Consider the following 14,927-nt stretch of genomic DNA (forward strand, 5'->3'; position numbering starts at 1 on the left):
GAAAGGAGGAAAAAAGCTAGAATTCTATGCACTACTACACAGGGGCCTAGCACCCTCCAGCTTCCAGCAGAGCTAAGGGAGCAGAAGGTTTTTCTTTTTTCCCACAGAGCACGGTGGTGTTGATTCCATAAAGTTTTTGTTGAGACAGGAAGGGATAAAAATGAATTTGGAACAGAAAGGGGTAGAGATTCTTTTCCCATTGTATTCTGCTCAAGGTATTTCCCCCCAAAATAAGTTGAGAACCATGGTATAAAGGGAGAGAAAAGAGACTTCAAAAAACAGGGCGAATGAGCACAAGAGGAGAAAAAAAAAAAAAAAAAAAAGACTGCAACTTGCTCCCAGGGACTGAAGAAAATTAAAAAAAGGAAGGTTGGAATCCATCAGTGTTCCATTAGTCATCTTCTCCTTCATCCTCCTGTAAGAAAAAAAGTGGGCAGTCAATCTTCAAAGGTTAATTCTAAAGTCATTCCTCAACATTCAAACACTTACAGACTTCCACAGAACAAACTACCACATTACAGGGACTTGTAATTTTACAAACCTACAAATCCATCTGTATCAAATCTCAATTGCAAGACCCAGTGATATTGTTTCAGATAAATTAGTTAACTTTTCAGCACTCACCAAAATCACTCACCTCTTTCACACCAAATAATACAAACCAAAAACCCATCTATCCCAATCTCACTATAAGAATTTTAATGTTTATCCAAAACATGCAAATCTGTTACTCAGAGATCTCAGAATCTGACCAGCGGCACTATCCGTATCACCTTCATTAAGTACTGGCCAGGGAAGGACAGGATGGAGTACTAACCACAAAGGCAGAACTAGTTACATAGTTAAATCATGGACACAGTGACCTTATTAAAATCTTCTTCCATCCTGGACAATAAAATAGCTTGTCTCATCTACAAATCCTCCCACAATCAGTTGGCCAGTTCTATTATACAATATATTTAAACCCACAAAATAACAAGGTAAATCCTTTGAGATGATCTTTTTTTTGGACTTAACCAAATTTTCTTTTACCTCTCCTTCCTCCCCCTCATCATCATCTTCATCTTCTTCACCTTCATCCTCATCTCCTTCTTCATCGATATCTTCCAATCCTTCTTCTTCTTCATCATCATCATCATCTTCTTCTCCTTCCCCTTCTTCATCATCCATATCGGGAACCTTAAAAAAACCAAGAGTTACCTGAGGAACTAATTTTCAAACAAAGGAGACAAATACAACCTGGAATAAAAGTACATTCTCAACTCACCAAGTAGTACTGTAATGGATTTGGCCAAATATCATCTTTGATGACCTCTCCTAACTCATCTGCACCTGCATCAGAATGGTCAGTAAACCAGGTGAAGAAGCTCTCTGGTTCCTCATGCTGTCTCTTCCTGCTGGCTTTATTCTGTGTTTGACTTGAACGTTTCGTCAAATCCTAAATGAAGACAGAAGAACTTTTGACACAGGTTTTCCACAACACCTAAATTCCCTATAAATTAAGATTTTAACCCAAAACGGGGGGGGGGTTGTTTGTAACACTTGTATGTTATCTAAAACAAATCATAAAACATACAGCAGGTAAATAAAAGAAATCCCAGAATTCTAGGTCTGCAAAGACTTGTCAAATTTGTACAAGCTTTTCCTGAAAAGGTACCATTTGGCTTTTTTACAAAATTAGTTCCACTCTGACAACCACTACCATAACACAGTATAATAATTTAACATGGGGGGCCCCTGGGTGGCTCAGCATCCTGTGATGGAACCATGCATAGGGCTCTCTGCTCAATATGGAGTCTGCTTATCCCTTTTACCCTCCCCCTACTCATGCTTGCTCTCTCCCTCTCTGAAATAAATAAAATCTTAAAAAAATTTTAGGGGCGCCTGGGTGGCTCAGTCATTAAGCGTCTGCCTTTGGCTCAGGTCATGATCCCAGGGTCCTGGGACTGAGCCCCGCATCGGGCTCTCTGCTCCACGGGAAGCCTGCTTCTCCCTCTCCCACTCCCCCTGCTTGTGTTCCCGCTCTCGCTGTGTCTCTGTCAAATAAATAAAATCCTTGGGGCGCCTGGGTGGCTCAGTCATTGGGCGTCTGCCCTTGGCTCAGGTCATGATCCCGGGGTCCTGGGATCGAGCCCCGCATCGGGCTCCCTGCTCCGCGGGAAGCCTGCTTCTCCCTCTCCCACTCCCCCTGCTTGTGTTCCCTCTCTCACTGTGTGTCTGTCAAATAAATAAATAAATCTTAAAAAGAAAATAAAATCCTTTAAAAATTAAGTAAATAATTTTATATGGGTTCACCATTAAAACACAGACAAAAATGTAGCTTGGGAAGTAGCAAGCCATTTGAAAAAGCTCAGTCACCAATATGAAAATCAAAAAAATGTAGCCTGTTTCTTTAAAGACTTGCACTACAATTTGTAACAACAGTTCCAAGCCATTATATTTGGCTACAGTTTTTTACATTTTAAGGATCTGCATTGAACACATTACCAAAGTGGCAAGTACTGGTAAATGGTTCAACTAAACCAAAATACACAAAATGATACCTTCCCCCAACAATTCCTCAAATACCTTTCCAGATTTCCATTTGATTTCGGTGGACTTTGAAGATGGATCACCACTCTCATTCAGATGAAATTCTTTGGAGAGAACTTTATTTTCGAAGTAAGGGTTTTCATCAAAATACTATAATAAAAGATTGGAGAACTGGAAATCAATACAAACAGGTCTTCCAACCAAAGCTCCAATTCATTTCCACAGTGGCAAACAAGAGGAGTTACTGATACTTACAAAATCTATTCTGTAACCTGATTTAATATCTTCAAATTCTGTCACTTCAACTCTTGTCAAATAATGCAGCGCCTCTTCATCCTCCTCCCCAAGCAGTGCAGACACTAGATGAGGAAATTTATAGGTCAAATGAGTATTAAACAAATATTAACAAACAATTCAAGTGATGCCTTTAAAAATTTTCCAAACTTAGTGAGCATCTTTGATTTCATAAATCCATTAAGTGCAAACCAGATGGCTCAATGTCAGAACTGTCACTATCTTTTACCAAGTAATTAAAGAGAATTCCAAGTTAGAATATAGTCACTTCTAAAATACAGAAAGCTTGGGGCGCCTGGGTGGCTCAGTCGTTAAGCGTCTGCCTTCAGCTCAGGTCGTGATCCCAGGGTCCTGGGATCGAGCCCCGCATCGGGCTCCCTGCTCAGTGGGAAGCCTGCTTCTCCCTCTCCCACTCCCCCTGCTTGTGTTCTCTCTCGCGCTGTGTCTCTCTCTGTCAAATAAATAAAATCTTTTAAAAATAATAATAAAATAAAATACAAAAAGCTTTAAATGCAAGCCTCCCCTCTCTTACGTGTTTTAATCTCATGTAACCAACATGTTGGACTAAGTTCTCAAGCCAAGTCCCTCCACTCTAACAAGTACAGACATCCCATACCCTGGAATAATGCTCTGATACAACATACCTTGTGGATGGTTGACAAATGTTGTTACCCAAAAATTGGGGATTTTGGCGATCAATTCCGACCTCTTCTGAAAAAATGGTTGGCGGAGTTTGTTATATTTCTGTTCTACTTTCAAAATCTCCTCACTGGCTTGTTCATTAAGTCTGAAGCAAATGAAAAACAATATTGACAATGATGGTATTTGACAAATACAAAAATTGCTGAAACTCCAGAATGTTAGCTTTCGAAGAGTACAAAGTAATTATTTATAATGACCAAAACACCTAGATTTTTGTAGTTAGACACTCAAGTCAAAACTAAGATGGCAATCTGATATGCTTCACCAACACACTCAATAGTTAAACAGTTCTTAAAGTGCCCAAACTGATCATTTTGGTAACATTGTATATTTACATCACCAACTCTATCACCAGGCTAACTTCAATTGTTTCAACCTCAAGCAGATGTTTAAAAAAAAAAAAAGTGCTAATAAAGTAACAAAGTTATAACCCAAGTGGGAGCAACACTGATGCCATAATGCTAAACTATCAGAAGCCCAGGCACTGCAATTCAGACAACTTGTAGCCTTTGAAAGTAAACCAAAGCTTTACAAGGTCAATGTACTTTCTTCAAAAACTTTTTGGTCAACATACAAGTCTTTCACAGGCAATTAACACTGACCTTTCAAAATATTTCCAACTAAGTTATAATCATCCCCACTTAGCCAGTGGATACAGATTTATTTGACCATAGTTTCAATGATTACCAGGCTGTAAGCTGCATCTCAGAAAACTTCTGCAAAGTAAACTACAAAAAACTTTACCTGTCTATTTCATTTTGTACTTCATCAATATGTTCAATTGCTTCTTGCTGTTCTTTTTCTGTAAGAAAAAGGTGTATAGGACTCAATGCTAGTTACAATATGAAATTCGTTTTCTTGATGTTAAGAGTCTGTGATGTGACATATCAATAAAATAGTTTTAAAAAAAGAAACTGCCTACTACAAGGCATGCTCTCCACGTGTTCATGCCTGTAGTTGACAAATTTTTAATTAAAAGACTATTCACAAATCATGCAATCTGCTAGGCTACTCAAGAATGTTTGCAGCACTTTTTCAAGAGTTTCCTTACAAGAAAGAGACCAGTTACTAAAGTTACTATTATGAAAGATAAGGAATAAGCCTTATTCAAAAATTCTTACTGTTATTTATCACATTATATACCTGTTAACAGAATGATGCCAGCTGTTAACTCCAATACGGAAACTAACCCAAGACCATAACGAAAATGAGGACACCACCTATCTCAGTGGTAGAATCACTTCTTACACAAAGTTGAAAATACTGCTCAGTATCGATTACAATTAAAAGACATCAGACATGCCTGACAGGTAAGGCTCTTGAATCTGTCGGACCATCGTAAAAACACTGGACTTCACCTTCTTAGAATAAGAACCCTAGGATTCGACCCTGACCTTTCTCTCCCCTCCAACCCAATTTCAGGCGGGCTTATCTGAGATGAGGCCCCACACGATTCTGAAGCACACTTACAGGGAGCAAGCATGAAGTCTGAAAACTATGAGCCACGGAAGGCAGAGGAAGGAAAGGGGTGTGCTATGGAAGAGGTGCCCTTTTGTCCGGTGAAGACTGCAGAACCTACAAAGCTAAGTGGGCGTGAAGGGGCCTGATCGCGCGGTTCATTTCCGGTAACCATCCCGGGTTTTGCAGCCCCCCTGCCGAGAAAGCCTTTACGGCCAAGGCTGGAAGGTTTGCTGAGAGCCATTGTAAAGCCCCTCCGACACGCTGGCCGCCGGGCCAGGTTTCACAGCGCTCTGCCGCGACGGGGTGGCCACCCCACGTGGGAAGTGTGCCCGGGGCCGGCCAGAGCATCCTCCCGGGCGGGCCAGGCCCACTGCGCGGCCGGCCGCGTGCTTCCCCGCGCCCCCACCCCGCCCCAGCTCCAGGCAGAGGTCCGCGCCGGGGCCGGCCTCCGGGTGCGGGTGCGGGGGCGCCGCCCGCAGGCCGGGCGCGAAGGGGGAGCCGCGCGGAGGCCCGGCCGCGGGGCCGCGTCCGGCCGCACCATGTGGCGGCGGCGGCGGCTGATGGGAGCGAGGCATCATGGCGGAGCACAATAAAGAGAGGCTTCTCGGGAGGGAGGGAGGGGGAGGAGAGCGAGGGAGGGGGGAGAGGAAGGGGGGGTCTCCTCCGCCCGCGCCGAGCAGGCCGCAGCGCCCCCGCCTCGCAGCGCCGTCCGCCGCCGCGGCGCCACCCCGGCCCCGGCCCCGCGCGCACAAAAAAGGGCGCCGAGGCGCGCGCCGGCCCGTCCGCCCAGCGCCCCCCGCGCGCCCCGGGCCCCGCCGGCGGCCTGCGGGCCGGGCGGGCGGCGAAGATGGCGGCGCGGGCCGGCCCCCGCCTCGCCTGCTCCTCACCTGAGGTCTCGTCGGCCCCGTCGTGGTTGGAGTTGAGCTCCTTTTTACTGACTTTGGCCGCCGGCGCCGACATGGTGCTGCTCCGCGGTCGGGGGGGGAGCGGGGAGGGGGAGAGAAGGGAAGGCGAAGGGGGCGGGCAGCGGCTTCCCCTCACGCCACACGCGCGGGCGCTCGCTCGGTCCGGCCGCCTCCTCCCGGCGCTCGCTCGCTCGCTCTCCCTCCCCCTGGCTCGCGCGCGCTGCCCTCGCGGCCTGACGACGAGGGAGGGGCTGGGGCGGCGTGCCGGGCCCCGGCCCGGGCTCCTGCTTACGGAGGGGAGGCGGCGGCGGGCGGGCAGGCGGCTCGGCTCCTTCACTCACGCTCCGCGGTCCAGCTCGCTGCTCGCTCTCCCCGAGCCGCCTCCTCCTCCACCTCCTCCTCCACCTCCTCCTCACGGCGAGGGGCGGGCGGTAGGGCGCAGGCGCGCCAGGCCCCGCGCGCACGCACCGCCCCCGGCCGGAGAGGCTCGCGCCGCCCCGCCATTGGCTGGAGCGCCGGGACGAGGGGGCGGAGCCGCGGCGAGGAGACACAGGGCCTGGCCGAGAGGCGGGAGGAAGGAACGCCGCGACGTACGGGGCCGGCCCCCCGCGCCGCGCTCCCCTCCCCCGCTTTCCCCTTCTCCAGCCCGACCCGGGACATTTGCGCGCTACGGGCGCGCGGCGGCCCGAGGGGCGGGGCCTCGCCGGGCTGCGCGCAGGCCCCCCGGCGGGCGTGTCACGTGGTGGCGGAGCGGCTTCCCTTCTCCGCCGGGTGGCGCGGAGCGGGGTGTTAGAGCACCCCAGAAGTGCAGGCCTTGTTACAGCCTAGCTTCACACCGGGGGCCCAGAAATACACCCACCCCGGGTTAGGCGCCGTGGGACACTGCTGGGGCATCCCTCTTCGTGGGTGAAGGAAGGCGACATCTCCATCCTATTTTCCAGATGGGGAAGCCGCCCTTCGGACTCACTCAGGCTTGTTTGCAAACCCCGAAGCTGTCCAGTCCACTTACAAGGCCTTTTCCTGGCTTCTAGTCCAAGCTCTGCCCAGACGGCCGTGTGCACTTGGGCAGGTCACCTTCCCTCTCTGTACCTATTTCTGAAATTATATAATTCAAAAAAAGGCTGACAAAGGGGAACGTTGTGTGATTGGTGACTTTTAGGCAGGGCCGCGCCAAATTGGAAGTCCTCTGAAGGCAGGGAGATGGCCACGCTCATCTGCGCGTCTTTTTTGCCCAACTCGGTGCCTAATGTTTGCAAGAAACCGTGCTAGGAGCCAGTCCCAGCAATAGTAGATCTCATTGAGGGGCACAACTCCGCCCGAAGGCGTGGGCAGTGTTAAATTCATTTCACCATGTCAGAGATAGGACCTACAAGACCTGCTTTAGCGGCCAAGACTTGAACCACTAAGTAAGGCCAATGCATTTCTGTTTAAATAATGTTTTTCAGGTAATGCAAATGCACCACTGTTCTACTCCCTCTTCCAGAGTCCCAAGAGGTGGACCACCAAAAGCCTGAAATCTCTCCCTGGGCCTTTGTAAGCAGAATTTGGAGTTGGATTATTTGCCTTCTAGCACTCATGTTTTACTATCGGCTCTTAAAACTCAAGCAGTGTCTTTAATGTTCAAGACAGTCCATTGGTAGGTGATCGATAAAGATAAATGTTAAATAAATGGCATACAGTCCATGGGTAGAGAATACAAATGTCTTCTTGGGACTCTCCCCCAAACCCAGAGATTCATCTAATCCTTTCCCTCCTGAGCCCAGCTCAATCCCACACCTGTCTCAGTTGGACAGGCTTTTTAAAGGAAGAATTACTAGCACCAGTGATAAACTGGTAAATGTTTGACAACCATCTCCCAGAAGAGAAAAAAAAAAACAAAACAAAACACCAAAACCCCTGATTTGTAGCATTTGCTGATTTCAGTGGTGTATAAATACTCTCATGGTCAATTTCCTGCCACCACAGTGATGTCACTGAACAGCGCTGAATTAGAACACCAGGCTCTAGTGCACTGCTGAAGAATGCACCCTGGGCCACAGGCTGTGATAAAATACATGTGTTTTCTCATTTAATCCTCACAAAATACAAGGTAGGTATTAACACCCTCATCATAAAGCTAAATCCAACTTTTTTTGATGTGAGTAGCAGAACCACAATTCTAAACCATGCCAATGGATAACAAGGCCCCTGCCCTAAGATTGTTTTTTTTTTTCCATTTTTTGACCTGACATTTGACATCAGGACTCCGTATACACCTAGACACAAAATAATACTTACCCTTACTAAGTGTGATGTGCCTTTTAATTTTCTACTCTATTTTATTTTCTTTAAATGCAGGTCACACTCCACTAAATTGATTTTGTGACCCATTAATGGGATAAAACGGTCTGAAAAACACTATGCTGAGGGCTGCTGTTTTCAGACAAAGCCTGCTTACAGGCTGTGAGTAGCAGTGACCCAGAGCATCTCCTAAGTTCCTGATCTACCTGTGTTTCCCATGCATCTGCAGGGGCTCCAAGTCTCCTTTCCAACCATCCCAGCCCTTAAAACCATCCCGCTCCTCTTCCTGACCTTTCCCACAACACTTCTCAAGATGAATGCAGGGAGCACACACTAGGAAGTGGAAGAGAAAGAGAAAGCAAAAGGGCAAGAGTTTCAGTAAACAAGGGAGTGGCATGGACATGCCAAGAGATAATTCACCCATGCTGAATTAGTCACTGTGGTCTCCCCGAATCTAAATCATCCATGAGTTCTGCATTCTCTCCTTGGCCTCTCACCTCCCTCCAGGAATTCCTCCCTCTCTTCTCCTTTCCTCTCCTCCCCAGCTTCCTTTGATGGAGAGCCCTGCAGCTTAAAGATTGGATGAGATGTGGGCATTCCCTACAACACAGCAGTGTCCCAAGATGACCAGGAAATCTTAGCTAGGATGGCCTTCAAAACCTATCCCCTCCACCTCTCTGAGCCTCCTTTTTCTGATCTGTAAAATGGAATTATTCACAGCTTCTGTTTTGAGAGCTGATGGATAAAGAAGTGCTTAGCACTGTGCCTGGCTGACCAGTGCCCAGGGGGTGGCATAAGCTGTCATTTGGATTTAGATGAACCACCCTGGAGGAGCTATGGTTGTACCTTCTAATCCCTCCCGGTCATGTTGATTCTCCCAAGGAGCTAAACAGAGGGTGACCAGGAGGACTCATCCACATTTTACTGCTCACAAGTAGGAAGAAATTTACTATCCATCAAGAGCACTGATTATGAGCCATTCGATGTCTTGAGTGTTTCATATCTATTTAAGCCACACAGCAAGCCTAACAGATGGGTTCTGTTGAGCCCATCTTACAGAAGAATAAGGAAGCACAGGTTATGTCACTTGCCCAGCAAGGTCACACAGTCAGCCAGAGCCAGGTTTCGAACCCTGGCTGTCTAGCTTTACCACAGGGGGGCATCAGCTGGGCAGGTCTTTTGCATCTCATTTGGAAGGGGATGGACTGGGACCCATTCAAGTCAACTTGACACATCACCCTTCAGACCCACTGGAGCACCATGATATGGACTCCTCATCCAGTGCTCCTTCCACAAGCATGGCTGAGTCTCAGCCATGTCAGCAAATTAGGAAGATTTATGGGCTCCCGAGCTGCTCCCCTCTGCACTTAGGCAGCCTGCTGTCACATTTTCCTAGGGCAACACTTTCCTGTCTTCTTACTTATAGAGACCCAGCTCCCTTGAAGTTCCCACAATATCCCCACTCCATCGGAGAGGCCCAATCACACAAACCACGTTGTGACTGTTCCAAGCAGTGTGTCTGGAAAACCCACCCTCATCTCTAAGTTAACAGTTAATGGGGAGGAAGGGGCAGACGTGAAACAGACAATGACAATGTAATGAGGTAAGGGCCAGGCTGGGGGGGGACTCTGAGCGCTACAAGAGCAGAAGGGGGCTCCTAACACCCAGCAGCTGTGGCTCGGAGAACGCCTGCAAGAAGTGACTTATCAGCAGAAAGCTACAGGAGGAGAGGAGCACAGGTAGGGAGACAAGAGTGATCCAGGCAGAGGAAAAGTGGTCTTCCAGGCCCTGAGGTGAGAGAGAGAAGAGCAGTGAAAGGTGCCGCAGGGAGCAGGAACCTGGAGGGGCGGCCAGGAGCCAGGGGGACGCGGGGAAGTCACTTAGTCGATAGCTCTAGGGCAATGGGGAGGCAAGGGTTTTAAACCAGGGAGTCACGTGATTGGCTTTGCTACAGCTGGATGGGGGGTGGGGGGGTTGGAGGGTTGGAGGAGGAGGAGGAAGCTGGAAGCAAGAGGAGTGGCAGTAATCTGGCCAAAGTTGTGGGCAGGCAGCAGCCGCAGGAAGGAAGTAGATGGATAGGAGAGGTACTGAGGTAGAACCACCAGGACTTGGGGATTTGTCTGGATGTGGAGGGGTGAAAGAGAGGAAAGGGGTCGCTCATCGCCCAGCCTCAGGCTGGCTATTGGTGCCACTTACCAAGACAGGGAACCCAGGAGGAGTGAGTTTGGGTGCTGGGAGACAGCCCACCTTAGGTGTTGGGTTAGGGGCAGGGATGAGCTCCCACGTGCTCTAGGTCTCTCAGTTTCGCCCCTTCTAGTTTTTGCTTCATATCACCTAATCCACTCGCCCATCCTGGGCTGAAACCCTTCAGGGTGTTTGGGGTCATATCTCAAAAGGCACTGGGGGAAAAAAATCCCTTAAGTCTCTGATTAAGTGTTGTAGGAACATACCTCCCTTAGGCAAGTGCTGAGATGTCGACGTCTCCTGCGGCTTGGGGGCAGGAGGTAGTCTTGGTTTCTTCGCTTGAGGCGGGAGCGAAGACTGGCGTTTGGGGGCCATGCTGTGAGGAAACTCCACGAAACCAGGAGAGAGGAACGTCTGGAAAAAGCCCGCTTGCTGGAGCTGCCCCAGGTGGCGGAGGTTTAAATCTACTGGATTGGCAGCCAGGAAGGGATATTTACATGACAGTGGGACACCCACCCCATCCCCTCCCCTAGCCTCATCCCTTCCCTCCCACCCTCCAATCAAGATTGACTTCTTTTAGTTGCTCTCTGCAGTTCCCTACGGGGCATTCTCTGCACTGGGTGGGCAGGAGGAGGTATTTCCTGTGGGAGAAGTTCTTTCCTCTCTAGGACCCTCTCGGTAGTGACTGGAAACACCAGCAGCCTTTCCTAAATCCTCTAGATAGGCAGACCTGCCCCCACTGAGAACTTGTCCTCTTCTTCTTCTTCTTCTTTATTTTTTTTTTCCCTTTTGGCCTCTAGATTTAAACATGCCCTTGCCTTACCTCAGCCTGGAACATTCTTCAGGGCCATTAACTTCACCTCCGTCTCCATGTCTGGCTAACTCCCACCCAAACTCCAGGTCTCAGCTCTGAGACATAAATGAACATTGAAATACAGGATTCCCAGTCAAGAATTACAAAGGAAGAGGGAAAAGAAGGTGCCCTTGAGAAGACTTGGAGCATTTCATTCTACACTCATTTTGGAAAAAGACAGGAGGTTGAGTTTGAAGAATCTTTAGAAGGCATCTTGTCTGGGGGGATGAAGGGAGGGGGGGGTCACAAACTTCAGTGCCTCTTGCAGCCTGTCAGGTAATAACTATGTATAAGCAAGCAACTGGATTTCACCGGAGCTAGTGGAAGGCAGAGTGGTACAACCACTCTGGAGAACTGCCAACTCCACCCAAACTGAACTTATGTTCAGCACTTCTGCTCCTGGTTATATTCCCAACAGAAATGCTTACCCGTGTATTCTAATATGTGTGATAGACGTGTATAAGAATGGTCATAATAAGACTCATAATAGTAAAAATCTGAAAACGAAAATATCAATACTGGAATGAATACATTGTGAAATATTCACACAATGGAATATGATAAAGCATTGAAAATGAACGAACCACAACTGCATGCCATGATGTGGTTACAGCCTACAAATGTAGTGTTGAATGAAAGACACAAGACACAAAATAGGATAGGCTATGTGATTTCATTTATATAAAGTACAGAAACAGGCAAAACTGATCTATGCTTAGGAGAAGTCCAGAGTGTGGTTAACCTAGCCTTGAAGAGAGATGTTATTGAAAGGGGGCACGAAGGGCCTCTGGAGTCCCCCTGGTGCCTGGTTTCTGGATCTCGGGCTTGCTACACCACTGTATCTGATTTGTGAAATCTGTGTTGTCAGGTTTCTGGTCTTCCTAAAGAGAAGCTAGAGGTACATTTTTTTTTTAATGTGAACTCTCTGGATTTTTTAAAAATTAGCAACAAATTAAATATTTTATTTATTTCTTTGTTTTTAAATCAGAGAGAGAGAGAGTGAGCACAAGCAGGGGGAGTGGCAGGCAGAAGGAGAAGCAGGCTCCCTGTTGAGCAAGGAGCCCGGTGTGGGACTTCATCCCAGGACCCTAGGATCATGACCTGAGCTGAAGGCAGCCGCTTAACCGGCTGAGCCACCAAGGCATCCCACGAATTAAATATTTTAAAATACTTTGTGGACGAAATCAAACACGTTGGCCAGGCTACTTTCATTCTGTAAGCCATGAGTTTGTAACCTCTGAGATGGTGCAATGATTTTCCATCTTTAAAAAAAGGGTTTGTTTTTCCCCATCAATTAATCTCTTAACAAAATAAATCTTAGGCATTGGGGTGCCTGGGTGGCTCAGTTGTTAAGCATCTGCCTTCGGCTCAGGTCGTGATCCCAGGATCCTGGGATCGAGCCCCGCATCGAACCCCGCATCGAGCCCCGCATCGAGCCCCGCATCGAGCCCCGCATCGAGCACCGCATCAGGCTCCCTGCTCAGCAGGAAGCCTGCTTCTCCCTCTCCCACTCCCCCTGCTTGTGTTCCCTCTCTCGCTGTCTCTCTGTCAAATAAATAAATAAATAAATCTTTAAAAAAAATAAAATAAATCTTAGGCATAAGTCTGTGATGTTAATATTGATAAAAAGCTCAGCTCTTTCTGGAAGAAGACCCCCCACACACACACCACCACCTCTCATTCCCCTCCATCCCTCCATTCTTTGTCAGTTTCTGAGGGACTTTGGGCTCCTTCTAAGACATTTTGAAAGCCACAACTATGTTGATTTACAGATTAACAAGCTAAGACCTGAAAAGTGATTTGCCTAAGGTCATGAGGAGAATAACTTGAGTTATAGCTAGAACCAGGGTCTTGGGGTCACTTGATCACAGGGATGCACCTTTTAACCAGCCTCAGTCTTGCTGTTTATACCTGTAAATTGGGTGATAATAATGCCTGCCTCTTTCTTTTAGGATTTTCAATTTGAGGATAAAGGGTCATCTTTTCACTGTTTTTACTACGGAATTGTCCAAAAACAGTAAGGAGGAAAAAATGAAAACTCTCTTTTGATGAAACTGGGAGTCAGCTAAACCCCAAACCACAGAATAGGTGGCTGGCTGGCCAAAGCAGTGGAAAAGAAACAGGATGTGTGCCGGAAGAAAGGACAAGGCGCCTTGGCTAAGATTTCTGGGAGTATCAGCAAAGGACACTTCTGGAAGCTGAGGGGCAAACTCAAAATCCGTGGCTTATAGCAGCCATGACGGGGTGTACTGACAGGATGGTACACTGGATGGGTTCCTAGAACAAAGAAGGGGCTAAATGAAGAGTAGCCCAGAGATGCCTCATAAGATCAACACAAACTGGAATTTCCTTGAGATTCCTTTTTTTTTTTAACTCACCAACCTGAGATCCAGAAGTTTAGAAACACCTTACCTGGGAGAGGGTGTGAGGAGAGGTGCTCTCCCTATTAGTGGCAGCTTAAAGAGATATAGCTCCTTTAGAGGGCAATTTAGCCGTCAGAATATCTATGGAAAGTGCAAAAGTACCTACCCTTGGCCCAGAATTTCTCCTTCTAGGAATTTATCCTATAGCTTCATTGTATTGCAGGGAGATGGCACCTGTATGAAGCAATTCATTTGCAACATTGTTTATTTATTTATTTTGAGAGAGAGAGTGGGGGGGCACAAGAGTGTCCACATACCATAGCTAGCAGGGGGTATGGGAGGGGGGCACAGAGGGAGAGGGAGAGAGAGAATCTAAAGCAGCCTCCACACTCAGCACAGAGCCTGACTGGATCTCCCGACCCTGAGATCATGGCCTGAGCCTAAATCAAAGAGCCCCAGCTTCATGGACTGAGCCACCCAGACGCCCCTCCTTTGCAACATTGTAAAAGCAAACTATTGGAAACAACCTAACAGCTTCTTTAGGCTCCTGGGGACCAAAGAATATATCCAAACCATGGAATGCCTTATAACCATCAAACGAAATAGGGAACCAGAGCCATGGCTATGTGAAATAAGCAAAATCCCATACCAAGTAGTTAGTATGTTACCATCTGCGTTAAAGGGGGGGTAGAAAAAAAATACATATTCACTTATTTGCCTATATCCCTATAATACAGCCCTGAAGGACTCCTATGAAGGCCATAGCCCAACCTTGAGGAGGGGACTGGGTGGTGACAAATGAGAGGATAGGAATAAGAGGGAAATGCTTCACTCTTTGTGGTACATTTTGAATTTTGTACCTTCTGAATATATTATATTAAAAAAAACAGGGACTCCCGGGTGGCTCAGTCCATTAAGCATCTGACTTCAGCTTGGGTCATGATCTCAGGGTCCTGCAATCAAGCCCTGAGCTGGGCTCTGAGCTCAGCAGGAGTCTGCTTGTCTCTCTCCCCCTCTGTTCCCCCCACCCCCGGCTTGTGCGCATGTTCTCTCTCTCTCAAATAAAATCTTAAAAAAAAATAATAATAATAGGGGCACCTGACTAGTTCATTCGGTAAAGCAGGTGATTCTTGATCTTGGGGTTTTGAGTTCGAGCCCCATGTTCAATGTAGAGTAGTTAAAAAATAAAATATTTTTTTAATTTTTTTTAATTTTTTTTATTTTTAAAGATTTTATTTATTTATTTGAGACAGAGAGAATGAGATACAGAGAGCATGAGAGGGAGGAGGGTCAGAGGGAGAAGCAGACTCCCTGCCGAGCAGGGAGCCCGATGCGGGACTCGATCCCGGGACT

At 47.5% G+C, this 14,927-nt stretch overlaps 1 protein-coding gene across 1 annotated transcript; it reads right to left on the reverse strand.

Annotated features, from left to right (window-relative positions):
* Nucleotides 1–109: 109 nt before the first annotated feature.
* Nucleotides 110–6,329, reverse strand: LOC115937755 (protein SET). The gene is made up of 8 exons (XM_081811425.1): nt 5,877–6,329; nt 4,273–4,330; nt 3,471–3,613; nt 2,788–2,891; nt 2,569–2,682; nt 1,268–1,438; nt 1,033–1,179; nt 110–415 (listed from the first exon to the last, which is right to left on the reverse strand). Exons 1-8 carry the CDS (start codon nt 5,947–5,949, stop codon nt 392–394), a joined length of 834 nt encoding a protein of 277 aa, XP_081667551.1. The 5' UTR covers nt 5,950–6,329; the 3' UTR covers nt 110–391.
* Nucleotides 6,330–14,927: the final 8,598 nt, after the last annotated feature.

The sequence above is a fragment of the Leptonychotes weddellii genome, unplaced genomic scaffold (assembly GCF_054177405.1).
Source record: "Leptonychotes weddellii isolate Sample4059 unplaced genomic scaffold, ASM5417740v2 HiC_scaffold_757, whole genome shotgun sequence".
NCBI lineage: Eukaryota > Metazoa > Chordata > Mammalia > Carnivora > Phocidae > Leptonychotes > Leptonychotes weddellii.

Excerpts from the sequence above, each read along its gene's own strand:
- LOC115937755 (XM_081811425.1), bottom strand. The coding sequence starts at position 5,949 with ATGTCGGCGCCGGCGGCCAAAGTCAGTAAAAAGGAGCTCAACTCCAAC. Across the intron at positions 1,439-2,568 it reads TCAAATGGAAATCTGGAAAG|GATTTGACGAAACGTTCAAG; the intron begins GTATTTGAGGAA and ends GTCTTCATTTAG. Across the intron at positions 416-1,032 it reads ATGAGGGGGAGGAAGGAGAG|GAGGATGAAGGAGAAGATGA; the intron begins GTAAAAGAAAAT and ends TTTTTCTTACAG.